The 19,899-nt window shown below is 42.4% G+C and overlaps 1 protein-coding gene across 3 annotated transcripts in view; it reads left to right on the top strand.

The window, feature by feature from the left end:
- The window catches only part of rims3 (regulating synaptic membrane exocytosis 3), a 266,178-nt gene that overhangs the window by 127,068 nt on the left and 119,211 nt on the right, over positions 1-19,899 (top strand). For all 3 annotated transcript variants that reach the window (XM_072548628.1, XM_072548629.1, XM_072548627.1), the window contains exon 2: positions 11,148-11,425. In XM_072548628.1, the coding sequence (XP_072404729.1) occupies positions 11,209-11,425 (217 nt within the window). In that variant the 5' untranslated portion in view covers positions 11,148-11,208. The remainder of the gene's footprint in view (positions 1-11,147; positions 11,426-19,899) is intronic.

Below are 19,899 nucleotides of genomic sequence, written 5' to 3'. Positions count from 1 at the left end.
AGGCAGATTTATTCCCTGTCTCACCCTCTATGATACCTGGTCACAGAGAGATATAGGCCAGGTGCTGGCAGGTGGGGCTAGATTGGGTTGGGATATCTGGTCGGCATGGGCGGGTTGGACCGAAGGGTCTGTTTCCATGCAGTACATCTCTATGACTCTGTAAAACATCTTCCACCCAAAATGTAAGCAAAACCTTTGCTCTATAACCCTGCCAAAAATCTTTTTTATATAACACAGAAATAGTTCACCATAATGTTGAAACTGTTTGAATACAAGCCAGCTGTTGTCATAATGCCCCACAGTATGTTCATAGTCCCTCATTCGCAGTGGTCCAATCCAACTCTTGACCATGGCTGCACCTAAGGTTCAGATGTTCAGGATGAGATATTATTTTTACATCAATGACTGGATTTTACTGCATGTTTTAAACAGGTGAACTGACTAAGAAGATATAAATATTTGATAGCACAATCTGTACAGCTGAGATTGAACAGGAGCTCTGCTACTGCAATCTGGTTATTGGTGTGTGTCCTGTATACTCGAAAGGAGAGGGAGTTATTTTAAATAAAATATCTTTATGTGAAATAATATTCCATCCCCTTGGAGAGAGCAGAAATTTATTTTTATCCCGGCTTTCTTCCCTCTGCTGGTTCTGACTGAGCTACAGATTCTAGGGCCACACACACTGTTTACAGCATAAAAATTTATCGCAGTCAGTTCTTCAGTAACACAATGGTTATGTTCTTATGCAACCCCACGTTATAGAAAGATCACACTTTACAAATGGTGCTTGAAGAGTTGGCACCTTAATCGCGTTACAGCCAGCACACATTTTAAAAGTTTGCACTGTAGAAACAGCGTTCCCAATTCGTCAGTGAATTCACATTGACAAAATACATGTTATAACAGAATGACCTGCACTTGGTCCATACTGCTATTTACTCAATCTTAGCCTATCTTCTTACCCAGTTAACCTATCTTTTTGTTCCTTTCTCCCTCTTGTGTTTCTCGAGCTTCCCCTTAAATCTATCACTCTGGTTCCCAATACCACACACACATCACTCTCTGGCTAGAGAATGTTTTATTGAATTTATTTCTATTTTACAGTGATGTTCCCTCATTCTGATTTCCTTCACACGTGTCCACCTCTGCATTTAAATGTTTAAAAATGAATTTGAATTCCACCAGCTTTCACAGCACAATTTGAATCATTGCCCCTAGATTAATCTCATCCAAAGGCAGGGAAGCTCTCACAGCACCACAAGAGCTCTCCGATTCATTGGCTGCCAGTTGGAAACAGGAAGACTGTGGGCTTGTTGGATTTTGCTTCACATCCCCAGGATTATAGAGTCTGGCAAACACTCAGACACATCAAAGTTCAGCAACCTTTAGGATCTTGTGACTCATTCCCAAACTGTGTCTTTTCCCAGTTGGAGACATCTGCTGACCCAGCAAGAATCCAACTGTAGGCAAGGTGGGGAGCAGCCTGGAAAGGTAACCAGATGAAACATCATCAATTTTGTCAAATTTCTAATTTCAGTGTCTATTTTCTTTCTGAATAGATGCTTCACTGATACACTGCAGTCTGCAGTGAAACCCATTATCATATCACAGGTGCATGCTGGGATTTCTTTTTAATTGGCTGTATTATTCAGCCTTAATTGGCATCATTAGTTGTGTATGCTCGTGTTTTGACTGGAATGTGTGTGCAGGAAGACAGTACAATCCACAGAAGAAGACTAATCAGGACCCAAAACCACTGAAACACTTTCTTTTTGTATTTAACCTATTTTTCTAATCAATGTGTTGTTAATACGCACCCCTAAAAGAGGTAGGACTTGAACCCAGGACTCCTGGTCCAGAGAATCCCTACAGTGTGGAAACAGGCTATTGGGCCCAACAAGTCTACACTGACCCTCCGAACAGTAACCCACTCAGACCCATTCCCCTACCCTATTTTTCTCCATTTACCCCTAATTAATGCACCCAATCCACACATTCCTGGACACTATGGGCAATTTAGCACGGCCAATTCACTTGACCTGCATATCTTTGGATTGTGGGAGGAAACCAGAGCACCCGGAGAAAATCCACGCAGACACGGGGAGAATGTACAAACTCCACACAGATAGTCCCCTAAGGCAGGAATTAAACTCGGGTCCCTGTCGCTAACGACTGAGCTACCATGCTGTCCAGGGGTAGGATCTTTAGCACTACATCACAACAGGGCCTCTGGAACCCTGCCTTATCACCACCACTCCCGCTCCCCTCCCCCCCACCCCAAACCAGTTTAATAACATCCAGCTCAGAATACTGAGGTCCATAAGAGCACTCCTTACTTGAGCATTGAACAAGTGCTACTGGACAAGTAGTGAAAGAAAATGTTTTGCAACTTTGGGATGTCCCAAAACATTTCACAGTCAATGATGTACTTTTGAAGTACAATTATTGTTATAATGTAGGAAGCATGGCAGTTAATTTGTACATAGCAAGCTCCCACAATCACCAGCATGACGATGAGTAGATAATCTGTTTCGGTGATATTGGTTGAGGGATAATTATTGACCAGGACATTAGTGGTGAGAACACAGTTTCAGCTTCAACGTCATTACATGTTGGGTGAATTGCCTCAAGTCATCAACAAGAACAGGGACATTGTGACTTCTGTGAGTCACATTCCTGGTCTACATTTCCACACCTTCCAACCACTCTCCTTGATTCTTGGGAATTTGCTTGAAATTTGAAAGGAAAATTTAGATTGGGTCTTGCCTGACCTCTGACCTGTAATAAAATAAGACATTTGCTCATCCTTATTTTTCCCAAAAGTGATGGATAGTTTGATTTGTTTTTTTGCTTTTGAGAAAAATGGGCATTTGGAATGAACATCTTATAAATGAACAATTCCGACCATTCATATCAGACATTTGGACGTTAACACGGTTTCCTTGTTGGCTGAGATGGGTTGTCACCTGGAGCACACAACCTGACACAGTGTCAGCTATGGAAGCACACCCATTTCGGAGTCAGAAAATTGTGAGTTTAAGTCTTACTGTAGAGACTTAAGATGTCCCAACTGACAATATTAGTGTAGTGCTGAGGGGTTACCATGCTGTGGAAGTGCCCAGTTTCAGAGGTGGTAAACAGAGATGATTTGTACCCCGCACATGGATGTAACAGATCCTAGGGTGTTCTTTCAAAGGGCATAGATTACTTTTTCTTTGGTATTTTGTTATCTCACAACCCAACTAAAACATCTGATCTGGCCATGTAGCTTGTTTGCTCTTTATGGAAGCGACCATTTGCAAAATGGCTGCCAGTTATCCTGCATTACAGGTTTGACTGTAAAGTTGTTTGGGACATCTGGGGTAAGGAAAGGCCTTATATGAATGCAAAGTGATTTTTCCTTCCAACTCAGTTGGAAATAAAGTAAATCAGCTTGTGCTTCATCAACTTAAACTGCACTTCACAAAGTCACAAAATAGTTTCACTGTAATTACTCATGGGTTTGCCATTGATATCTCTGTTAATGACTAATGCTAATTGTGCACAACCTGAGACTTATGCATGATCTACCTGAAGACTTAGCTTTTCCTTCTAATCTCAGCTGCAGATATCCTGCTCAAACAAAACCATGAGAAGCATCACATTTATCATGATTTGAAAGGGGGAGCTGAGGGAGTGGGGGAACTGTGAGGAAAAATTAACTCTGCAGCATTTCACTGCTCCTATTCTATCATCTTCAGAAAGTCCTGATTAACGGTATGCTGTTAACACTGTGTGATTTCTTGTGCTGTGGACTCTTGCCCACAGGGAACTGAACAGCAGAATGTGGAATTAATTCTAACAAAACTGTAGACTGTGGACAGATAGCAAGCTCACTCTTTGACTGAGATGTCAGCCCGGCTAAGTGGCCAGTGTTCCTTTGGTGCTGGGATTTCCCACAGCTCCCGCTCTACCTTCCAACTCCCTACTCCATTCTCTCATCTGGTCACTTTCAACTCTGGTTTTGGTTGATAAAGATGTGAAGAAACGCCAGACCCAGTTGAACAATTCATGATGTCTTCCTGTTTGCTGCAATAAAACCATTTGCCATGAAGAGCTAACTTTGATCATCTTAGGCATGCGTACATTACAGGGAGTCTGCAGGGTAGCTTTCTACCAATTGAATCTCTTCAGGCTGCATATTGCTGATACTTCGCAAAGAGAATGTTCTGTTTTATTGGCTGGACCTCACAAAAACACAGTACAAGGTGTCCTCTGCATTACCCACATTATGGAAAGAATTACTTGCCTTGGTGTCAAAGTGCAATGCCCAGTATGTTACTGGTCTGACAAACCAACAATCGCAAAGGCGCTCAGTCACTGATCTCAGCCAACCTAGCAGTGAGGATGTTAGAACTGACCTCAGTACCACTGGACTGTCAATGGTTCCTACCCTGATCACCAGAAATCTATTGGTGCTTCATGACTTGGAGGTGCTGGTGTTGGACTGGGGTGCACAAAGTTAAAAATTGCCCAACAACAGGTTATAGTCCAACAGGTTTATTTGGAAGCACTAGCTTTCGGAGCGCCACCACCACCCACAACCACCTGATGAAGGAGCAGCGCTCTGAAAGCTAGTGCTTCCAAATAAACCTGTTGGACTATAATCTGGTGTTTTATGATTTTTAACTTGGTGTTTAATGTATATTGTTTGTGTCTTTTCAGTACATGTACCTGCATGTTTGACACATGTATGTTAAATATTGTGTTGATTTGGCTTATGTGTCTGTCTATGGGGTGATAGGTGTATCTCTGACATGTTGTTAGGTCAAGAGAGCGGTTCATTATTGGGAATTTGGTGAGTTTGAGAATTTTAAGGATTAATCTCATTTGAAAATCTAGTCTTGTTTGCATTTGACTTTGAACTACATTTACTTTTAAAGTTAAGGTTCTTTCAGTTTAAGTCAGGGATAAACACACTGTCTCCTGGGGAGGCAGCTGCAAGTGAGTTAGTTATGTAGCTACTTTGAACTGGTTTCTTCACCAAACAATGCTGATTCATCTCTAAAGTTTCTTCTGCTATAAAACCAGATGGTCTTGCTAAGCACACTACAGAAGCAGGTACATTGAGAGCAGCTTGACACTGAGTGCAGCTGGACACACATGGTGAGCTTGGGAAATTGGTAAGTGTGAGAAATCAGCGCAGTGAGGGAGAAGGTGCTGCTCTAACCTCTTACATAAATGGCGTGAGCCAAGACCTCCAGTGGCTCCAACGACACCTTAATTTTAAAATGCAAAATTCTTTCATGTCCTCACGACCCTACCCCAACTTCCACCATCCCAATAATAACTAGAAGTATCTCTGTCGGTCTCTGAGAGTCTGTTTCTTGCTCAATTCTGGTTTCTTGCTCATTTCTGGATTTAGTCACAGCACCACTGACAGTCTGTCTTTAGCAGTTTAAGCTCTAGACCTCTCCCATTCCCTACCTTGCACTCACCCTTTCCAAAATTGCTTAAGATCTGTGACCCAGGCCCTGCAATCCTATTTTATGCCTCAGTGACTCAGTGTAAAATTGTGTTCCGATTATCAAACCTGTGAAGTTTATGGGATGTTTTGCTGTTACAACTGCTATATAAATACCAATTGTTGCTATCTGCAGTCACTAGGATACCACATGGAAAAAGGCAAGTTAATTTGCAGTGATGTTTCAAGTCAGTCTGTTCAGGGACAGATTGATAATGGGCAGGTTCAGCACACATGTCAGGTAATTAGAGCTCTGATGGAGGGATTGTAGGTTTCTGTGAAGTGGATGCACTCAGCGAAATCAGTCTTTGTAATTTTCACCTTGTTAAAAACCAATCCTTGAATTACCTACCCCCTACCTGCTTTTCTGCACCAGTCTCAAAACTGTGAGGTTCTGTCATACTCAAGGTAATGAAGAGCTGTGCTCTCACCTACTCCTTCATTAAAGATCTCTTTTACTACAAGCTACACTGCGAAAGGACACGTGTTTGAAACTTGGAAATTCAGTTTACAATTCAGGCAGAAACTGTGGCTCGATACTATCAGAAAGAAGCAGGCTTGTAGATTGTTTTCTTTATGAGAAAGGAGTTATTTTTAAACACTAGCATTGATAAGTGAATTGCAGGCACTACATACTAATCGCACAAACCTGAAGATAACGTAGCAAAATCATTTTCTGAGTTCCGAGTTTTACTCAGAGCACAGTTTATGGGCGGCACGGTGGCACGGTGGTTAGCACTGCTGCCTCACAGCGCCGGAGACCCGGGTTCAATTCCTGCCTCAGGCGACTGTCTGTGTGGAGTTTGCACATTCTCCCCGTGTCTGCGTGGGTTTCCTCCGGGTGCTCCGGTTTCCTCCCACAGTCCAAAGATGTTCAGGTCAGGTGAATTGGCCATGTTAAATTCCCCGTAGTGTTAGGCGAAGGGGTAAATGTAGGGGAATGGGTCTGGGTGGGTTGCGCTTCAGCGGGTCAGTGTGGACTTGTTGGGCCGAAGGGCCTGCTTCCACACTGTAGGTAATCCAATCTAATCTAATCAACCAACAAAATAGATGTTGAGAAAACTCCAGCTCCTCGAAAACCGCATTAGGGAACTGGAACTGGAGCTGAATGAACTTCAGATCATTCGGGAGGCTGAGGGGGTTATTACAGGGACGAAGTTACACCTCAAGAATAAAGAAAAGGCAGATGGGTTAGAGTCAGGGAACGGAAAGGGAACAGGCAGGCAGTGCAGGGAACCCCTGTGGCTGCTCCCCTAAATAACAAGTATGCCATTTTGAATACTGTTGGAGGAGGTGACTTACCAGGGTTAAGCAATGGGGTACAGGTCTCTGGCGCAGAGTCTGTTCCTGTTGCTCAGAAGGGGAGAGGAGCAGAGCATTAGTCATTGGGGACTCCATAGTTAAAGGGACAGACAGGTGGTTCTGTGGGAACAAGAGAGACTCACGGTTGGTGTGTTGCCTCCCAGGTGCCAGGGTTAGTGATGTCTCAGATTATGCTTTCAGGATCCTTGAGGGGGAGGGGGAGCAGACCCAAGTCCCAAGGTCTACATAGGCACTAACAACATAGATACAAAAAGGGATTGGCTTTAAGGCAGAAATTCAGGGAGCCAGGGTGGACGCTTAGTGCGAGAACAAACAGAGTTGTTATCTCTGGTTTGTTGCCTGTGCCATGTGCTAGTGAGGCAAGGAATAGGGAGAGAGAGGAGTTGAACATGTGGCTACAGGGATGGTGTGGGAGGGATGGATTCAGATATCTTAATAATTGGGGGTCATTCTGGTGTAGGTGGGACCTCTACAAACAGGATGGTCTACACCTGAACCAGAGGGGTACCAATATCCTGGGGGGCACATTTGCCAATGCTCTTCAGGAAGAGTTTAATCTAATTAAGCAGGGACTTGAACCTAAACTGTAGTTCCAGTGTCCAGGAGGTTGATAACGGTGAGGTCAGAAATATGGTTTCAAGCTCGCAAGAGTGCACCAGCAAGTCGGAAGATGGTTTGAAGTGTGTTTACTTCAACGCCAGGAGCATCCGGGATAAGGTGGGTGAATTTGCAGCATGAGTTGGTACCTGGGGCTTCAATGTTGTGACCATTTTGGAGACATGGATAGAGCAGGGACAGGAATGGTTGTTGCAGGTTCCAGGATTTAGATGTTTCAGTAAGAGCAGGGAAGATGGTAAAAGAGGTGGGGATGTGGCATTGTTAGTTAAAGACAGTATTACGGTGGCAGAAAGGACTTTTGAGGACTCGTCTACTGAGGTAGTATGGGCTGAGGTTAGAAACAGGAAAGGAGAGGTCATCCTGTTGGTAGTTTTCTATAGGCCTCTGAATAGTTCCAGAGATGTAGAGGAAAGGATAGCAAAGATGATTTTGGACAGGAGTGAGAGTGAGAGGGTAGTTGTTATGGGGAACTTAAGCTCTCCAAATATTGACTGGAATACTATTGTTTGATTACTTTAGATGGGTCAGTTCTTGTCCAATGTGTGCAGGATGGTTTCCTGACACTATGTAGACAAGATTAGCGTGGTGCTGGAAAAGCACAGCAGGTCAGGCAAGGAGCAGGAAAATCGACGTTTTGGAAAAGCCCTTCATCAGGAATGAGGTTGGAAGCCTCGGGGGTGAAGGGATAAATGGGAGGGATTCTATTAATAAAGTCAATCTGATGTTACAAAAGCTACAATTTCTCTGGGTCTATTAGTCAATGGAACATGCCGTTATCCTTTTTAGCAACTTAATTTGGGTAATAAGTTGTCATGCCGAATTCTTTCAATGCAGTCCTCAAATTCTGAAACATGATGCAAATTTACTTGTATTACTGCATTGACTTATGAGAATCAGTAGAGAATGTTTTTAGCACCATCATGACCAGGTGAGCTCTAGCTCCTGTGACTTGGTTCAATAATATTCCCCACATAGACTAATTTTTCTGGATTGAGTCCTTAGGGATGTTGTTTAATAGCTAACACATTGCTTCCATTAACATCATGAACACCCAAAGATGTTTTTTTTTCCTGATTTATTCACGTAAATCACTTCAATAGTTTTCTGGAAGGTAAGTATTATACAGCCTCACCTTTTGAGATTAATGTACTTATCAAACATAATGACAGATCAACTTTTGATTTTTTTAATTTGTGATTATTTTCCAATTGTTCTGATCTTTTTGGTTCAGTCCCCATTCCTTTCAATACTACTCCAGAACCTATCTCTCTCTGACTTCAGTGCACTTCAATGCCAGTGTATCCTTTCTTAAATACAGGGACCATACTGTACACAACACTCCAGGACTGGCCTCACCAACACCTTGTATATCTGTATCAACACAATTCTATTTTTAAATTTTTACTGTACAGCACCAAGCTTTAGAGGCCAAAATTCTACGTCTCTTCGTAATTACTTGCTGTGCCTACATGTTAACATTTTGTTTTTCATGTACAAGAACACGCAGAGTCTTCTGTGCTACACTTTTTTGAAGTCTCTTTCTATTTAAATAGTCATCTGTCCATTGATTCTTCCTACACTTCCCTACATTAAACTCCATCTGCCAAGTTTTTGCCCACTCATTGACCGACATCTCCTTTTCCTCACTCCTCCTATTTTCCTCTCTTTGTCTTCCATTTCATGTCTCTTTATCTGTAACTCAAGGTTTTCTTTTTGTCACTGTATAACTATATTCTGGTGAATTCAATCTGAGTCTTCCCAAGTTCAGCTGAATCTTATTCTAGTTTCAAATTGTCACTTTCAGCATTTCCTGATGAGATCCTGATTTGAATTCTACATCCAAGTCATCTGCTAATCTCTCAGTTTAGCTTTAGTTAAAAACGTCAAATAATCCAATGTTATATCTTTGGCTTCTAGAAAATGCTTAGCAATGTCCAAAGCTATTTTTAAAATCAACCTGTGCAATAAATATCTCACCTCAATTGCCTTACATTATGTTCACCACTTCCATGTAGCCTTTTGTTTAACAGAGGCACAGATCCTTCAAAATCAATGAACATAAATGCTGGCAAGACCCCTCTCGGGAAGTGACCAGACTAAGTTATTTTTTAAAATATATTTAATGTGGTGGTCATTTTCTTTAATAACAAAACAGACATTTATTACACAAAAGAAATAAAAGAAATCAATCTATCTAAATATAAAGCATAGCATAAAACACACAGCAATACAAAATTTCATTCATTTCCCAATAGCATTACTTCACAGCTTTTCAACATCTAATGAAATCACTTTTCTATATCAGATCTTTATATTTGACTTCATTGGTTCTTCCCCAGTTGTATGCTGTGAACTGTGAAGTCTTCTTACATGTATCTTCACAAAATCTGAAAGCTTTGATTTTCTCAATCTTTTAATAGTTTGCCAATTTGTAACTAAACACACCTGGTACGGAGATGTTGCACATGAACCTTAACAATAAGGTAACTGACCTTTCCTGGAAATCTCTAAAACTCCTTTCCAGGAAAGAAACCTTATTCACTTCTGACCCCAGTCATGTCTCTTCCAATCTTTGGGTGGTTTAAACTAAAGACCAATAGGTGACATGGTGGCTCAGTGGTTAGTAATGCTGCCTCACAGTGTCAGGGACCCAGTTCAGTTCTGTGTGGAGTTTGCATGTTCTCCCTGTGTCTGTGTTTCCACCAGATACTCCAGTTCCCTTTCACAGTCCAAATATGTACAGGTTAGGTCTATTGGCCATGCTAACTTGTCTGTCGTGTCCAGGGGCAAGCAGGCTATGTGGATCAGCTATGGGAAATATGGGTTATGGGGATTGGATCAATGTGGGATGCTCTTCAGAGGGTTGATGCATACTTGATGAGCTGAAAGCCTCTTTTCACACAGTTGTGATTCTATGAATCCTGATAACTTTAAACCAAAAGCAAGCCTTTCAATGTTTATATCCTGTAATAGACTCCACAGCAAAAACAATCATCCATTAACACTGCACAGACTTTGCAGTCACCTGCCCTCTAACAGGTACTGGTTTCAGACACTGTTCCAGAAGCACTCTCTGACCCTGTTTTACCTTTCCATAAAAGTAGCCAATACCCATACGGCAGTAGTTTAATATTGAAACTGTGAAGATGATGATAAGTCTAAATCATGCAAAGTTCACCACAGGATTAACCCTCCCTACACCCCAATCCTGAGCTAAGCTGTGTGAGATTCACACAATTTGCTGAATCAGGCTGGGATTAACCTTTATGTGCAGATCCAATAGGAACTGAAATTAGTCCATTCCCAGTTCAATCTTAATGAAACCTTTGTAACCAATAATACTTATTGAAGGATCATGCCATACCTCTGAGCTAGGAAGGCTGGGATCAAGTCCCACCTGCTCCAGATGTCTGTAATAACATCATGGAACAGATTGATTAAAAACACAATCAGATCCAGTCCCACAGAGAAAACTTTGAGAGAAATTTCAAGTGCAGAAAGAGACTGCTTCATCCGTTGTGCCTCAAAAATGTTACCTCCTCAATACCATTCCTGATCTTGTTCTTTTTACAGCTTCTATAATAACAGAGGCACAATAAACCATTCCTCTGTTAGTCCTGTGCAGTCAGAATTTTCAATATGTCTACTTTTTGTTGGAAACACATATATTGAAATAATCTGTTGTTTCTTATTTCAACAGTTTGTGCTGAAAAGCCTTAGAGAGAATCCACATAGCAGAGCAAAGCCAGAAAGAAGCAAAAATGTACAACGGGGCCACCAGTAAGACAGCGAGAAGTGTACTCCGGAGTTCCAGTATAAGTGGAGAGATGTATGACATGGAGAAAAGCAGCACCAGCCAGCAGGAAGCTGTGGCTGACAATGCCATAAAGAAGAGGCGGTCCAGTCTTGGTGCCAAAATGGTGGCCATCGTCGGACTGTCGCAATGGAGCAAGAGTACAACACAACTTAACCAGACCAGTAAGCTGAGCATTAAAGTGGGTTGATTTATTCAGGTGGTTGGGGTACAGTCCAGTTGAAGATGAACATGCTCTGAGTTACTATAAAGTCCATGTACAAAGTATTTGTGGAAACCACGTTCCACATTGATAAATGAAATGACCGTGGTTTGGACTGGGAACAGGTGTACACTCGTTGCTGTGATGCTGCATGCTGCATTGACTATTCCTAGCCTGGGATGTGTTCCCTAGGCTCAGCTTGGGTAGCAATAGGAATGAGCAGTTGGATCTGGCATCCCGTAGCAGGAAAGAAAAAAACCATTCCCAGTTTTTAATCCAGCGGTACCACCTGCTGACATATGCAAACATCAGATGAGGATAGTGTCAGGTTTTGTTCTGATGCCTTGTGCAGTCAATCAACTGCCACAAATTAATTCAGTGATGAATATTTATTGACAACAATGGGTTTCTAAGCGTGAAGGTTACCAATCCTGTACAGGAAAAGTAGGGAAAAGGCATGAAGCCGCTGTCGGGATGATTTTTAGCAACTGCTGACAGCAAAATCCTGTTTCTGCAACTGCAGATTAAATGCATTGAGTGCAGTTTATAAACGGAACAAATTGTACATGGGCTTGTCAAAGGATTGTGCTGATTATGTTTTTAAAGGCTCCATTTTGCACCCTCTCCCTTTCCATCCCGTGTTCTTAGCTGAAGGTGTCAGCTGTCGCTCAACAGGGGGGGTACTCTTGCCTCTGACTTATAGATTCAAGATTCACTTCCAGAGTGATGAGCATATAATTCAAGCTAAAACTCCCAGCATCAATGGAGTATGCCACTAGCACAGGTGTTGTCTTGTAGATGTGACATTAAACCGATGCCCCAACTGACCTTTGTGCAGAATATCAAACGTTGCTGCGACCCTCCTTCAGGAAGATCAGAGGAGTGTGCCCTGATGGAGTGCCCCATAACCTTTCCTCAATCCACATAATAAAAAAGGGATTATCTGGTCATAGTATATTGTTTTTGGGAGTTTGGTGTGCAAGTATTAGTTGCTGCATTTTTGACATTATAAGAGGGTAACATTATCACTTCAAAATTGCTTTAGTTGTTGGAATGCACTTTCAAACATTCTCAGTGTCAGAAGAAACACATGACAGTAAGAAATAATTATAAAGTGCATCGCTGACCTGATCTTGGCCTCACATCCTATACCCCACATTATCCCTTACTCCCTTGTTGAACACAAATCTGTCAAATGTGACCTTGAATATATTCAATGTTTTAAATTTCTGTCTGGGGTAGAGAATTCCAAAGATTCCCGACTTTATGGAATTCCTCCTCATCTCTGTCTTATAGGGAGGCCCATTATTTTGTAACAGTGTACCCCTGTTTACACATTCCCCCACAAGGGGAACCATCCTCTCAGCACCTCCCCTGATAAATCCCTTCAGGATCTTGTATGTTTAAATAAGATCAATGTAGTCTTCTCAACTCTGATGAGGGTAAGCCTAACTTAATCAATCTTTCCCTATAAGAGAAAGTCTTTGGGCTAGATTTTCATCCCAGAGTAACAAGACCTTGGAAATATCCACCTTGGTCCATTGCAAGATGGGAATTTCATTCACCATCCACCTGGCTCACTAGTTTTTAGATTAGATTAGATTACTTACAGTGTGGAAACAGGCCTTTCGGCCCAACAAGTCCACACTGACCCACTGAAGCGCACGCACCGCGACCCATTCCCCTACACCTAACACTACGGGCAATTTTACATGGCCAATTCACCTAACCTGCACATTTTTGGACTGTGGGAGGAAACCGGAGCACCCGGAGGAAACCCGCGCAGACACGGGGAGAATGTGCAAACTCCACACATTCAGTTGCCTGAGGCGGGAATTGAACCCGGGTCTCTGGCACTGTCAGGCAGCAGTGCTAACCACTGTGCCACCGTGCAGCTAGTCTTACCTGGTCTGACCTCCATGTGGCTTCAGCTGTAACAATCAAACTAAAATGACATGATTTAAATATTAATTTATAGCCAGATGACATTTCAGAAGAAATTACTGGCAAAACTCAGCAGGTCTGGCAATATCTGTGGGAAGAAAGCAGAATTGACATTTCAATCCATTGACTCCAAATGTGAACACCTTTCAGAAAAGTTCACTTCATACCAATGCTGCCAACATGACTGGTATGTAGGTTGCATCAAGAACAATGTTAACATTTCCTCTAGCTCTCCAACAGGGTTTCACCTCTTCTTGAGCTGACTCTTACAAAGAGTTTCATCAACCATTCCACCCAGAATTAGTTTTGTAGATACAATTATCACCAGCAAAGCCCACTTTGAACTCACGCACTCTTGTCACCTCAGTCCTGAAAGCACAACTCTCCGGAGCCTTCTCTTTCTGACCCTCTTGAATAAATCCCATTAAACTGTCAAGTCAGTTCTTGTAAAACGGCCTTTTCCACAGAAAGATTTGCTTCCTGTCCCTATAAAACTTTTTCCAATACAAAACCTTTTCCACAAGAGCTTTACTTCTTCTGTCCCAAGAACGCGTGGCACGGTGACTCTGGTTTGTACTGCTGCCTCACAGGGCCAGGCACTGGGTTCAATTCCAGCCTCGGGCAACTGTCTGTGTGGAATTTCCACATTCTCCCCGTGCCTGCGTTTCCCCTGGGTGTTCCAGTTTCCTCCCACAGTTCAAAAATGTGCAAGTTAAGTGGATTGGCCATGGTTAATGCAGGATTATAGATATAAGGTGGGGTGGGAGGGTCCATGCAGACTCAATGGACTGATTAACCTGCTTTCAGACTGTAGGGCTTCTATGAAGAATTTCTGAGAGAGGTCTTTTCTCTCTGCCTAACTATAGCTTGATTTCTCAATTAGTTTTACAGATGTAGCAATACTTCCTACTGTAAGACTCCATCCTCCTTGAAGTAAAGGCCAACATTCTGTTTGTCCTACTGTTAACGTTCTATATGTGCAGATCCCCCTGTGCTGCAGAATTCTGCAGTCTCTCTCTCTGTTTATGTAATAGTCTACTTTTCTGATCTAGCCACCAAAATGGACAAAATCACATTTTCTATTTCATACCAGACCTGTCAAATTTCCGACCATTCACCCATCCCTTTGCCAATTGCTTGGGCCAGGTTATCTTGTCGCTGAGGCAGGAAGCCTGAATTGGGAAATTTCCGACTCAAAGCTCCCACCTCAGAGGACCCCCCACCAAAGGGCACAAACCTTAAGTGAAATGTTACATTACCTGGAAGGTGTTTATGGAGTTTTGAACAGTGGGAGGGAGCAGGTGAATGTCTTCCATTCTCTGGGGTTGCATGGGGAGTTGCTGTGAGAGAGGAGGGTGAATTGTAACTTCAGTGATGAAGCAAGACTGAAGAAGTTGGGACTGTTCTCCTGGAGAGAAAGAAGACTGAGAGGAGATCTGATCGAAATTTTTCAAAATCATGAACGGGCCAGATAGAGTAGATAGGGAAAAGCTGTTCCCACCTGTAAAAGTATAAAAGAATGAGGGAGCATAGATTTAAAGTGATATGTAATTCATTCTCACCTCAACTCTTGTCCTTTAGATCAGTGGATATGGGATAGACATTTGCCTGCTTGTCTTCTTCCTGTCATTGATATTGCTTTATCATTTTGACTTGACCCAGCCTTTTGCTATTTTCCCAAATCTGGGGTCTCAGATAGAAAATCACTTATTCAAACTGCTTGGCTACTCTGGATGGACCAGTTAATGAGGCTTTTAAGGGTTCACCTGAATATTGACAGGAGCCCTAACATGTAGCCTCCTAGCTGAAATGTTTGGGCTCTGGAATATTTGGCTGACTAGTTTTCATCACAGTTTGAGGCATTGTCATGTGTGCCTGGGCTTCTTCACAGACCCGGAAGAGTTACTTTCAGAGCTCTGCTAACCTGGTCTAAGCTGGATACATCCTCCTTCTGTTCTAAACAAATGTCTCATTTATTAATTTCAAATGTCCACCTTATAGGAAGGATATAGATACTTGAGAGAAGGTGCAGAGAAGATTTACCAGGATACTGCCTGGATTGGAGGGCTTGTCTTATGAAGAGAGGTTGAGTGAGCTAAGGCTTTTCACTCTGGAGAGAAGAAGGAAGAAAGGTGACTTGTGCAAGGTAATGAGAGGCATAGATAGAGGAGATAGCCAGAGATTTCTCCCCAGAGCAGAAATGGCTGTCACGAGGGGTCATAATTTTAAGGTGATTGGAGGAAGGTTTTGGGGAGATGTCAGAAGTTGGTTCTTTACACATTGTGTGGTGGGTGCGTGGAATGCACTGCCAGTTGTGGTGGTAGAGTCAGAGACATTAGGGACATTTAAGTGACTGCTGGACAAGCACATGGATGGCATTAAATTGAGGGGGGTGTAGGTTCGGTTGATCTTAGATTAAGATAAATGCTCAGCACAACATGGTGGGCCGAATGGCCTGGACCGTGCTGTACTGTTCGATGTTCTAGGTCCTCGCAAATGGTGCTAGCAAATTAATTCAAATGGAGTGAACCCAGTGGAATCAATGGTTCAGTTCCTGGTGGCGTACAGGATGAACATCTCGTTCTTTGTCCCAGTTCGTGCGGCTGCTTATTCAGACCATTGTTTTTAGGCACTGGCAGGAATGTTCTATTTGTGCCAGCAGGTGATATACTGCAGACTTCCACAGGGTCATGCTGAGGTCACCCATGATCTCCTGGAATATTTTGGCTGTGATATTTGAGCCCTGGTCCAGCTGGATATGATGGGCAGATTTGATTTTAAGTATTGTGTGGAACATGCTGTGCACATTTCTATATGAATCGATGCAAACTCAAGGAGACCTTTTGCAGCATTTGTTTTTAAAATTGGATTTTGAAATGTCTGGTATTAACTGGTATACACTTAACATGAAATTGTTTTTAACTGCCTTAGTGGTACCTTCCTGGGGCAAGAGGGAGTAAATCTCGTCTGCTTTTCCGAGAAGTTTACTCTGCAGTAATAAGGACCAATCAGGACCAGCTACTAACTGCCATGCCAAACAATCAAAAGAAATAAAGCAAGTTTCTACTCTGCCTCCTCAGACTTGGGAATTAAATGAGCAATCAATTTTTTTTTCCCTTTCATCAGAGTGAATGATCTCTTCATGGGGCGTAGAATAGAATCATAGAGTCCCTACAGTGCAGAAGGAGGTTATTTGGCCAACAGAGTCCAGACTGACCTTCCAAAGAGCATCTCACACAGACCCACTCCCCTGTAACCTTGCATTTACTCTGGCTAACCACCCCTCCTTGGACACTATGGGCAATTTCCCATGGCCAATCCACCTAACCTGCACACCTTTGGACTGTAGGAGGAAACTAGAGGTACCAGAGGAAAGCCACACAGAAACAGAGAGAATATGCAAACTCCACACAGACAGTCACCTGAGAGTAAAATTGAACCCAGCTGTGAGACGGCAGTGCTAATTATTGAGCCATCGTGTTGCCCCAACGATTCAGCTTGAGCTATTTTAGTTCAAAATCCCTCTTTTGCCATTCTTCCTCTTCTATCCTCACCCTTTCCTTTCCTGTTGCTCTATCTCTGTCTTTCCCTTTGCTTTGTCTCTTGAAATTCTAATTTCTGCTGTTCCAATTTTAATCTTACTTACTACTCTCTGTTTCACCATCCTCTGTCAGCCTTTTATAATTTAGGGTCTCTGGCTTTTGGGTGAAATTTTCATTCCAAGTACATCGTTAAATCATTTAACTATTTGAGGGACAGGATTTTTAACCCTCAGGGTAACCTCCCCTAACTCTGTTTGGAACATGCTGACATGGAATACAAATATTTTTGTTCTGTGGCATTACTGGCTCAAGAAAACCTTTTGCAAATTCCTTCTTTTAAAACTATTCTTTCATTTGTCTGTGGGGATTTTTTTGTCAATAATAGCCTCCAAATTCTTAAGACTGTTCCCAGGTGAGGTGCCTACATTTATTTCAGGTCACAGATGGGATATCTCAAATTGTAAACATGCGAGGTGAAGAGGGAGGGAATGGCTCCTGCCTGTTATTCACCCACCCTGTTGAATGATTGCAAAAATGTTCATTTTAAAAGGTTCCTTTTTTTTTTGTGGATACCTTCTTCCAAGTCCATACCAAATTTAGTTTGAAAAGGAGCCAATTTGACCATACTTTCTTAAATTAATAAAAAGAGAAAGTTTATTATTCACTGAACATGAGAGGAGTTAGTAACACAGCACATTAGATTAAAAATAAGAAAGAAGAACAGAAAGTGCTAGAGAAACTACCCTGGCAGCATCTGTAGGGAGAAAAATAGAGTTAATGCCTTGAGTCCAATAAAATTCTTCTTCAGGTTCTTCCAAAGAAAGGTCACAATGGACTCAAAACATTACTTCAGTTTCTCTCATCAACATACTCGCAGAATTGCTGAGTTTTCCAGCGCTTTCTGCTTATATTCCATATCTCCAGAATCCACAAGTGCTTTTTGAAATAAAAGAGAGAGTCAAAAAAGATCATTTGTTTTTAAGAAGATACACAGGCCAGTCTTGGAATTGATTGTGAAAATCAGGTTGTAGTCATTACACTGGTAGTCACTGGTAATGTCAACTTTGGCAGTCGAACAGTTGATTCTGAGGTCTGTGGCTTCATTGGTTGATTGAAGCCCTTTCGTCCTGATTCCTTTCAGGAGTGGGTGACTGGAAGCACTCAGTAAAGAATTGTTTTTTTTTTAACCTGCAGTGCAGGAGTGTTTAAAAGTTCTGCTTTCAGTGCTGTGATCCTCACTGCTGTGAGAGTCCAAAGCTAGTATACCAGGCCAGTAACACATATCGATGGAGTTCACGATTGATTTTTAATTCCTTTTTTGTGTACTTCTGGAAGGTAAAAATACTAAAAATCTGCAAGAAGTGGCTTTCTGCTGAGAGGGGAGAATTGTCAGGCTCCTTGTTGTCTCTTACTGTTACATTTCCATCAATTTGAAGTGTCCTTGGTAAGTGTGACATTCCATGGCTCCCACACAGGACTTTGTTAAACAATAACTGACTCTATATGTGCAGTTATCTTTTGACTGTATAGTCCTCCTTTTAAAAAAATAAATTAAAATGGATTGAATAGATGACGACTTATTTTTAACTTGTGACCCCTGTTGACCTCGGTGCAGTAGAATTCCCAGCTCATACCTGGCAGGTCCCAGTCTGTGAACTGAGTGAGGAATGAACAGAATTCACAGAAAACACAGCAGCAGTCAACAAGGCAAAGAAAATGCTGAGCTGTACCAGGAAACTGCCTCACTCTGAGGCCAGATCAGCAGTAGCAGTGTAAGAAGGTATTGGTGTGTCAAAGTCATCAAAGATTTCTCCAGAGCAGACCCTTGTCTATCTTCTTTCCACAGAACCAGCTCACATTTGTATGCCACATTAATGCATTAGAATCTGTTCAATATAGAGTCATAGAGATGTACAGCACGGAAATGGACCCTTCGATCCAACCCGTCCATGCCGACCAAATATCCCAACCCAATCTAGTCCCACCTGCCAGCACCCGGCCCATATCCCTCCAAACCCTGCCTATTCATATACCCATCCAGAAGCCTTTTAAATGTCGCAGTCGTACTAGCCTCCACAATTTCTCCTGACAGCTCATTCCATACACGTACCACCCTCTGCGTGAAAAAGCTGCCGCTTAGGTCTCTTTTATATCTTTCCCCTCTCACCCTAAACCTATGCCCTCTGGTTCTGGACTCCCCCAACCCAGGGAAAAGACTTTGTCTGTTTATCTTATCCATGCCCCTCATGATAATTGGCCTGGAATCCTCCCAGAATTTCCCCAATAATTCCTAAAGGAAAGAAACTTTGTGTGAAGAAACAAGAGAATAGGCATGCACAATTGGCTGATGGCTCCACCTAGCACCATAACAAAACAAAGAATGAAATAAGCAGGTGAGGAAGATCAAGGAAGTTGTTTTGGTTTTGAGGAATGTTTTAAAGGAGGAGAAAGGTAGAAAGGTGTTTGGAGGGAATTCTAGAGTTTAGGATCTTAGCAGCTGAAGGAGCAATCATCAACTGTTTAAAACCGGGGATACCAGATGCTTGAATTGAAGGAGTGTAGCGCTGGAAAAGCACAGCAGGTCAGGCAGCATCCGAGGAGCAGGAGCCATATTCCTGATGAAGGGCTCATGTCCGAAACGTCGGCTGTCCTGCTCCTCGGATGCTGCCTGACCTGCTGCGCTTTTCCAGTGCCACACTTTCTGACTTTGACCTCCAGCATCAGCAGTCCTCACTTTCACCTGTGAGAATTGAAGGACTGATGCAGGCAGGAAAGCCAGAGAGGGATTTAAGGCCAAGGGTGAGAATTTTAAAGTCAAGAACTTTAATAATGTTCTGTGTCCACCACAATCTGCCAGAAACTTAGAATAGCACCTGGATCTCATTCATTCATTCAAAAGAACTCAACACATTCTACTAAATTAAACTGAATATTTTGGCTTACTAATTTG

Source organism: Chiloscyllium punctatum, chromosome 27 (genome assembly GCF_047496795.1).
Source record: "Chiloscyllium punctatum isolate Juve2018m chromosome 27, sChiPun1.3, whole genome shotgun sequence".
In the NCBI taxonomy this organism is placed as follows: Eukaryota; Metazoa; Chordata; class Chondrichthyes; order Orectolobiformes; family Hemiscylliidae; genus Chiloscyllium; species Chiloscyllium punctatum.
This window is presented reverse-complemented; position numbering and strand designations above follow the sequence as displayed.